At 36.7% G+C, this 10,222-nt stretch overlaps 1 protein-coding gene across 4 annotated transcripts in view; it reads left to right on the top strand.

Annotated features, from left to right (window-relative positions):
- The window catches only part of LOC106080529 (myosin-2 heavy chain, non muscle), a 103,280-nt gene that overhangs the window by 66,734 nt on the left and 26,324 nt on the right, over window positions 1-10,222 (top strand). For 2 of the 4 annotated variants that reach the window (XM_013241920.2, XM_059362032.1), the window contains exon 7: window positions 2,634-3,042. The exons of 1 other annotated variant lie outside the window; for it this stretch is intronic. In XM_013241920.2, the coding sequence (XP_013097374.2) occupies window positions 2,634-3,042 (409 nt within the window). Of the gene's footprint in view, window positions 1-1,259; window positions 1,950-2,633; window positions 3,043-10,222 lie in introns of those variants that run through there. One more of the 4 variants, XM_059362033.1, reaches the window with a different exon arrangement.

Below are 10,222 nucleotides of genomic sequence, written 5' to 3'. Positions count from 1 at the left end.
GATTCCTCTAATGCCAGCTTAGGAAAACTTGTTTAAGTTCACAATGATCATTAAACTTAAGAATCTGCCATATCCTCTCGCAGATGGTAAATTTTTGTTATCTGCAGTTCCGCGCGAGATGCAATGGAGAAACCTATAAACCTATTGAAACTCAGCATTAATGACCGTGATGACCCATCACCGTAAATCATTACCGGTCGGTCAATTTGCTTTGCTATGACCTATTTACAATTTGACTTCTTGAGCAACTACGGAATGCAATTCCTCTCTATTGTCCATTTTGTGAGACGTCTTAACACGTGTGCAAAATTTCATCAAAATCGGATTAGATTTAGATATAGCTCCCATATAAATCTTTGATCTGATTTGACCTATAAAGGCTGTGGAAGCCACAATTTTGGTCCGATCTTTACCAAATTTTCCACGAGGTGTTTCGTTTGGCCAAATTGGTCCAGATTTATATGAAGGTTAGGTTAGGTAAGCGTGGCAGTCCTTTACAGACTCACTTAGATCATTTTAAGTCCATTGTTATACCACAGTAGCAACAGAACAAGGTCTCTGGGTGGAATCGAACCCACGATCCCCGCTATGGCAATCCGAGCACGCCTCCAACTCGGCTACCGGAGTGCCTAGACTCCCATACATATATATTTTTAGCCGATATTTGCCTTTAAAACTGAGGTAGCCAGAATTCGAGTTGTATTGCAAAAACATCTCGCTGTTCTATTCGATATTTCATTAAGTATACAAAATAAATGTCTGACAAAATTTAGACATAGATTCTATTTATTAAAAGTAGTATTTAGACTCGGTGGTGGTATATAGTCGGCTACGCCCCACTTTAGCCTTTCCTTACTGGTTTTTTTATGTTGACGCTAACAATTGAACCCAGGCGTCTGGCATCATAGGCGGACATGCTTACTTCTCCGCCACGCTGGCCTCCAAATTTTTTTTTTAGGCATTTTGTCAAAAATATTCTCTGAATAATTTTGTGAATATACAAATTAAACCATTTTGCATTGTCTGATGGCTCAAGAATTTTGTACGATAAAAACACTGGATCATCATTTGTTTGGGTTTAAAGCCAAAAAGGCGACACAAAAACACATATTGCCAAATTATTTTGAAAATATTTTAAATTCATTTCAAAGAACCATACAATAAAATGATTCATACACACACATATACAAAATTGAAATGTACAGTACCAACGCAATTATATTCACCAAACACTAAAAATATTTAAATTGGTAAATTAGGGCTTGAAGCGTGTATCGGGTTTCTTCCGAAACATAAATATATTTAAGGGTAACCCAACTCCACAAACGCCTACACCAACAACACCACCACCATCATCATCCATACCACCCACTTACTCAGCAGAGAAACAATAAGTTCTTCTAGCAATGCTGAGTGGAAGAGAGCCAGCCACCCAAACAATCTCCCCCTCAAAGTCAAAATGAAAAAAAATATGTATCAAACATCAACAACAAAATGTAAACATCTCACCATAGAAATTATTCTCAACACACTTCCCGTTATGCGTTTGTGTAGAAAAATGGTGGCGGCGTGGGCAGCAACAACAACATAAGCGACTTTCTTCTCTGCCTTACTCTCTCTCTCTCTCTCTCTCCCAACCACCCAACTAATCTTCTCTTAGTAGCATTGGTGTACAAGAAACCACAACAGGGCAGCGAAACATTTTGTATATATATATATATATATATATGTACTATACATTGTATATATATATATACATATATATGTAGTGGTATTGGTAGTGCAGTGTAAATAAAGCAGCAAAGTAACCAGTTACTCTCATCACCCTCAGTAATCGTAGCCAGACTGTTGTAAACATAATAACACACAAACGAATAATGGTGAAGGTCGGTCGTTTGATAGGTCGATTTACCACCGCAAGATGATGGCAAAGAAGACAATGAAATCAAGGCAAGACAATGCAAGAAGTTGTCCTTGATGCTAATATAACTTGTTGTTGTTGTTGTTCTTGTGTTTTAATTTTATTTAAATTTAATTAGCTACTAACATTTTGGGGTTTCACAAGTATTGGCGGGACAATTGGGAATAAGTATGAAGGTTTAGCTTTGCCTGTAAATACAAATTCAATTGGTGGCAATCCTAGACAGCTTACCGGCTTAAAATGCTTTCGAAATTTAACTCAATATGGCAAGGCTTAAGAGAAGTTTCTTATATGTCATTCATATTTATTTATAAAATCAATTGTCCTGGTTAAAACTGTCTATATTGATTTTCATTTACGAATACTACGGTTTTAAGTGGACAAAATTAAAAAATCTTGAAAACCAATATAGACGACATATGCATATAAAATCATTGGGCTATAGATGTAAGAGTTGCCACCGTTAAAAATGTATCTAGTATGTAGAATGTTGCTCGTATATAAGACCCTTAACCTATTGTAGTACCTCCCAGCCCAGACCCAAGCCAGCCCTCGCTGGTTTAGACCATGAATGAATCTACTAATTACTCCTAACATTTTGTATTTTGTATCTCCCCCCTTCTTTTTTCTTTATCTCTCTCCGTCTCTCTCTCTCTCTCACCCATATGGTAACTTACCTCCATATCCTTGGTCGGGACCAAAACCTTCGTAGCAAAACCTTTTGGAAGCGGCTATAGAAAAAAATACTAACGATGAACTAAAAACATTGCAATTAAAATTATCCATATTGGAAGAAGAGTTACGCAAAGCTTTGGCCAGAGCCGATGCGGCAGAAAGTGAATTAGAACACTTAAAGAATCTAAAGACTGAGCCGTCGTCCGTTGAGCTCAGGTCCCAACAAGCAGCGCCTATGCTACCGCCACCACCACCCCCGCCCATGCCTAGCGCATTGCTTTATAAGGCCACACCCTTGAAAACTGCTGCCTGTGACAGTGATGCAAGTTTCTCGGGTAGCATCGCTTCGCAGCATGATGTGTATAAAGCAAATGAAGGTGGCAACAGTGTTGGTCACAAGCTAATTGATACCGTTAAGCAACAGGTGCAACCCGAAGCAGCAACAGGTAGGTTTGTTTTTTTCTCTCTTTCTCTCACCCTGCCCATGCCTACAAAATGACATCGTATTATGGAACACCTCTAAAGAGGGAAATCGCTGAGACACAAAATTGTCAAAAAATGCATTTGAAATATGTAAACGAGCCACAAAACGTATGAGGGTGAACTTCAAATAAAAAATATCATGTAAAAAGTCAAAGCGTGCTAAATTCCGAATCTTAAATACCCTCAACCATGGATCCCTTTTGTTAAATTCTATGAATGACCTTTTCAAATATATATGAGCTATATCAAGTTATAAACCAATATGGACCGTACTTGTCATGGCTTTTGGAAGTCATAGAAAAACACCACCTTCAAAATTTCAGGCAAGTCGAGTAATAATAGCACACTCCAGAGGCTCAGAAAATCAAATTGGGAGATCGGTTTACATGGCAGCTTTATCAGGTTATCGATCGATTTAGACCATACTTGGACCAAAACGATATGTGCGAAATTTCAGCCGAATCGGATGAGAATTACGCTCTCTGGAAGCTCTAGAAGTCTAATCGGGATTATCGGGTTATGAACCGATTAGGACCATATTTAGCGCAAGTGTTGGAAGTGAAACACCACGTGCAAAATTTCAGTCAGATCAGATTTCAGCCAAGACCGGTTTATATGGCAGCTATATCAAAACATAGGCCGATTTGGCCCAATTATAATCCCACCTGACCTACACTAATAAGAAGTATTTGTGCAAAATTTCAAACGCCTAGCTTTATTTCTTCGAAAGTTAGCGTGCTTTCGACAGACGGACGTCCATGGCTAGATCGACTTAAATGTCATGACGCTCAAAAGAATATATACTTTATGGGGTCTTAGACGTATATTTCGAGGTGTTACAAACGGAATGACGAATTCGACAGACGGACGTCCATGGCTAGATTGATTTAAATGTCATGACGATGAAAAGAATCTATACTTTATGGGGTCTTAGACGCATATTTCGAGGTGTTACAAACGGAATGACGGAATTAGTATACCCCCATCCTATGGTGGAGGGTATAAAAACGTGCTAAGTTCGTTCGGGCCGAATCTTGGGCAACCACCGCATTGGATTCCGCTAAAATCCTATTCTTATTAAGTTAGCTTGTATTTGAATGGAATATACTTGGCACGGATATTGGAAGTCAGAACAGAATTGGTGGAAATGGAGTCTTCTAGAGGCTCAAGAAGTTAAATCCGGTGATCCGTTTATATGGGGGCTATATAGTTTATAGACCGATTCAAATCATACATCGCACCGATGTTGGAAGTCATAACGGAAGTCTTTGTGCCAAATTTCAGCTAAATCAGGGGAAAATTGAGGCTTCTAGGGTCTCAAGAAGTCAAATCCGGGGAACGGATAATACAAGGGTTGCCTTTTATATTTTGGGATTGGACAACCCTTGTGTTCCAATCTGCCAACCCACAGCTCTATCGTAGGTTAGGTTACGTTAGGTAAGAGTGGCAGTCCTTTACAGACTCACGTAGACAATTTTAAGTCCATTGGCAAACCACAGTAGCGACAGACCAAAGCTTCTGGCGGGAATCGAACTCACGACCTGCACTGGTAATCCAAGCACGCAACAAACTCCGCTTCCGGGGCGCACTTTATCGTAAATCTTGGCATTTTTCATCTTGCCAAAAGTATTTATCTCGCAAAAGAATGGAATTGAATCGTATATCGATCTGTATTAACTCAACAGCAGTGCATCGACGAACTTAACTTAATTTTTGCAAATAAGGATCAAGGATCGATTTGATGAGTCATCCGCCATATAGTCGTGACTTGGCACCGAATGACTTCTTTTTATTCCCGTACGTAAAAAATAAAATGAGAGGTCAATGTTTGACGGCACCTGAAGAAGCCGTTGATGCATGTTTTGGAGATATCTCAATCAGAGTGGCAAAAGTGCTTTGACAATTGGTTTAAACGCATGCAAAAGTGTATAGATCTTAATGGGGAACAATTTGAAAAACAATAAAGCGATTTTCGATGATGAATATATGTTTTTGTTCTCTAATCCCGAAATATAAAAGGCAACCATTTTTGATCGTCGTAAAAATCTAAGACGATCTAGCCATGTCCATTCGTCTGTCCGTCCGTCCGTGTGTCTGTCTGTCTGTTGAAATCGAGCTGAAACTTTTTTTTTTGTCCTTTGGCAGGTTATGTTCGATAATGGGCTTTATCGTAGTATATCTTGATATAGCCCCCATATAGACCGATCTGCCGATTTTAAGTTTTATGCCCATAAAAGCCACATTTATTATCCGATGTTGCTGAAATTTGAGACAGTGAGTTGTGTAAGGCCATAAGGCCATATGTTCCATATGGTTCAGATCGAGCTATATTTGGATATAGCTGTAAGAAAGACCAATATTTAACCAAAGTTGGGTGGTTTGTTATGTTATGTTATGTTATGTTATGTTATGTTATGTTATGTTATGTTATGTTATGTTATGTTATGTTATGTTATGTTATGTTATGTTATGTTATGTTATGTTATGTTATGTTATGTTATGTTATGTTATGTTATGTTATGTTATGTTATGTTATGTTATGTTATGTTATGTTATGTTATGTTATGTTATGTTATGTTATGTTATGTTATGTTATGTTATGTTATGTTATGTTATGTTATGTTATGTTATGTTATGTTATGTTATGTTATGTTATGTTATGTTATGTTATGTTATGTTATGTTATGTTATGTTATGTTATGTTATGTTATGTTATGTTATGTTATGTTATGTTATGTTATGTTATGTTATGTTATGTTATGTTATGTTATGTTATGTTATGTTATGTTATGTTATGTTATGTTATGTTATGTTATGTTATGTTATGTTATGTTATGTTATGTTATGTTATGTTATGTTATGTTATGTTATGTTATGTTATGTTATGTTATGTTATGTTATGTTATGTTATGTTATGTTATGTTATGTTATGTTATGTTATGTTATGTTATGTTATGTTATGTTATGTTATGTTATGTTATGTTATGTTATGTTATGTTATGTTATGTTATGTTATGTTATGTTATGTTATGTTATGTTATGTTATGTTATGTTATGTTATGTTATGTTATGTTATGTTATGTTATGTTATGTTATGTTATGTTATGTTATGTTATGTTATGTTATGTTATGTTATGTTATGTTATGTTATGTTATGTTATGTTATGTTATGTTATGTTATGTTAAGTCCACAAATCTTACTTACTTTAGTCACCTATTATATTTTTCCACTAATTACCATATGTGAAACTTGCTCATTTTTTAAAAAGTCGCTGGTGTTATGGGTTTTTTATTACCTTTTGCCAGGTTGCATAGTTACCAGGAAAAATTTTTGTTTTTTTAATTACTTCTTTGGTCCAACTAGTACTAAAATAAAAAGTTCCTACTTTCTATACTAAAATATTTTGTTTTTCCATTACTTTTTTCTTAAGTATCTACTGCAATATATGGTAGCATTAGCACGCTCAAATTGAAGGTAACATCAAAAGACCAACTCAGCAACGAAAAATTCATGGTATCCTGGATGGTGGTCGTAGCACCAGCCAGTCAGTCATCGAGTCAGGGCATTGATAGGTTTTCATGAAACCTTTTTTACTGTGAAAAATGCTAGCAAAACATAATAAATGTTAATATAAACTCGGTGTACATACTTGTACACATACTTCACTGAATTTACATACAATAAGCTTTAATTTGTTTCTTTTTTAACTAAGTTATGGTGCATTGTTTATTTTTTAAAAATTTATTTAAGCTAAGCCCGTGTATTGAAATATTTCGAAGAAATACAAACTTTCTTTCCAGGATTAGTAAGGTAGTATTTTTTGTTTAGTTCTGTAGATTGAATAGTGAAACAGATTAAAAAAAAACATAATTAGATTAACACGCACATATACCTTTACACATATTTGATTTTTTGTTACACATCATTTGAGTGGACAACGGACACCTTGGCTTGTCACTTGTGCTCATGAAGTTTGATTAAGTGAATTATCTGTTCACTAGTTGCCAATTAAGAGCAAGGGAAAACTTTCTCTTAAAACAATTGCCGTTTGTTGTTAGTGTTGATTGCCGTGTCTGAGACATGTGAGTGAGTACTTGTGTACAACACACACACACTCTCAACTACAACATAATCAAGATGCATGCGAGTACCCTCATGTGGCTTGTTGCTCAATGAATGAGTTTGTGTTCAGTAAAGGACAGCTAGCAGTCTGTTCTGAGAACAACATTGCTTGTCATTTTACAGAAGCTTTCAACAGTGCTACGCATAACGGGGAAAAGAAGGGCTTTCTTTAAAAAGGTGGGTCAGTTGTCGAATAAATTAAAATGAAAAACAAAAATATATATAATAAAAAAAAAAATAATATAAAAGGGTTTAAAACAAAAAGATTTCTTTGAAATTAATTAAGGTTTTAAAGATACTAAAATTCAAATCAATAAATTAAATAAAATAACTGGATTGAAATAAAAGCAAAGTTGTTGCGGGCCACATTGGTAACATTTGACATTAGGGTCTTTCGTAGATCTACTTTGCTTTATAAGCTAATCGCATGCCTTGTACTATATCCGATGCAACCGTTTTAAAGTCCCATAGGTCCTTCGTGGATAAACCGTATTTTCGTTATACCCACCACCGAATTCATTTTGTCATTCCGTTTGCAACACATCGAAATATCCATTTCCGACCCTATAATATATTGGGTTGCCCAAAAAGTAATTGCGGATTTTTTAAAAGAAAGTAAATGCATTTTTAATAAAGCTTAGAATGAACTTTAATCAATATACATTTTTTACACTTTTTTTCTAAAGCAAGCTAAAAGTAACAGCTGATAACTGACAGAAGAAAGAATGCAATTACAGAGTCACAAGCTGTGAGAAAATTTGTCAACGCCGACTATATGAAAAATCCGCAATTACTTTTTGGGCAACCCAATATATATATATTCTTGATCAGAGTAAAAATCTAAGACGATCTAGCCATGTTCGTCCGTCTGTCTGTTGCAATCCCGCTACAGTCTTTAAAAATAGAGATATTGAGATGAAACTTTGCACAGGTTCTTTTTTTTTTGTCCATAAGCAGGTTAAGTTCGAAGATGGGCTATATCGGACTATATATAGCCTCCATATATACCGATCTGCCGATTTAAGGTCTTGGGCCCATAAATGGCGCATTTATTGTCCGATTTTGCTGATGTTTGGGACAGTGAGTTGTGTTAGACTTTTCGAAATTTTTTTTCAATTTGGCCCAGATCGGTCCAGATTTGGATATAGCTGCCATATAGACCTATCTCCCGATTTAAGGTCTTGGACCCATAAATGGCGCATTTATTGTCCGATTTTGTTGATATTTGTGACAGTGAGTTGTGTTAAGCCCTTCGATATGCTTTTTTAATTTGACGTAGATCGGTCCTGATATGGATATAGCTGTCATATAGACCGGTCTCTCAATTTAAAGTCTTGGACCCATAAAAGGCGCGTTTACTGTCCGATTTCGCCGGAATTTGAAACAGTGAGTTATGTTAAGGCCCCTCGACATCTTTCTGGCACAGATCGGTTTAGATATCGATATAGCTGCCATATAGACCGATCTCTCGATTTAAGGTCATAGGCCCATAAAACAGCGCATTTACTGCCCGATTTCGCCAAATTTGGGACAGTGAGCTGTGTTCGGCCCATTCGCTTTGTCTCAGATCGGTCCAGATTTGGATATAACTGCAATATAGACCGATCTCTCGATAAAATTTTTTTTCGGCCCATTAATGGGGCGTTTATTAGGCGCCGAAATTTGAAACAGTGTGTTGTGTTAAGGCCCCTCTTCATCTTTCTGGCACAGATCGGTTCAGATTTCGATATAGCTGCAATATAGACCGATCTCTCGATTTAAGGTCTAAGGCCCATAAAATAGCACATTTATTGCCCGATTTCGCCAAATTTGGGACAGTGTGCTGTGTTAGGCTCTTCACTTTGGTTCAGATCGGTCCGGATTTGGATATAGCTGCCATATAGACAGATCTCTCGATAAAATTTTTTTTTGGCTCATTAATGGGCCAATTTGAGACAGTGAGTTGCGTTAGGCCTTTCGACATCTTTCTGAAATTTGGCCTAGATCGATCAAGATTTACATATAGCTGCCATATAGACCGATCTCTCGATTTAAGGTCTTGGGTCCATAAAAGGCGCATTTATAGCCAAATTTCGCCGAATTTTGGGGCAGTGAGTTGTGTTAGACCCTACGACATCCTTCTTCAATTTGGGCCAGATCGGTCCAGATTTGGATATAGATGCGATATATACCAATATGCCGATTTAAGGTCTTGGGCTCATAAAAGGCGCATTTATTGCCAAATATCGCCGAATTTTGGGGCAATGAGTTGTGTCGACATCCTTCTTCAATTTGGGACAGATTGGTCCAGATTTGGATATAGATCTCGATTTAAAGTCTTGGGTCCATAAAAGGTGCATATATTGTCCAATTTCGCCGAATCTTGGAACAGTGAATTGTGTTAGGCCCTCAGACATATATAGTTGCCATATAAACCGATCACTCGATATAAAGGCCCTTGGCCCCTATAAGGCGCATTTATTGTCCCATTTCGTTGAAATTTGGGACAATGAGTTGTGTTAGGCCCTTCAACATCCTCTTTATACCCTACACCACCACTGCGGTACCGGGTATTATTTTGATTTGTGCATTTGTTTGCAACACTAAGAAGGAGAAGAGCCGGACCCATTTATCGATCGACTCAGAATCACTTTCTGATTCGATTTAGCCATAACCGTCTGTCCGTCTGTAAGTCCATTTATTCTTGCAATCAAAGTGTAGGTCGTATTTATTGCCCAATCATCACGAAATTATGCACATATCACATTTTTCGCCCAAAGACGAACGCTATTGATTTTGATAAAAATCGGTTCAGATTTAGATACAGCTCCCATATATATTTATCGCCCAATTTGCACTTAAATTGCCGTAGTAAGGACGATTTTCAACCGATCTGCACAAAATTTGGCACGGAGTGTTTTGTTACCGGTCTTAACATATTTGCAAAATTTTATCAAGATCGGTTCAGATTTAGATATAGCTCCCATATATATGTATCGCCCGATTTGTACTTAAATGGCCGTAGTAACTAAAATTTTCAA

The sequence above is a fragment of the Stomoxys calcitrans genome, chromosome 2, assembly GCF_963082655.1.
Source record: "Stomoxys calcitrans chromosome 2, idStoCalc2.1, whole genome shotgun sequence".
NCBI classification, from domain to species: Eukaryota; Metazoa; Arthropoda; class Insecta; order Diptera; family Muscidae; genus Stomoxys; species Stomoxys calcitrans.
Note: the sequence above shows the minus strand (reverse complement) of the source record. Positions and strands in the feature narration are given on the sequence as shown.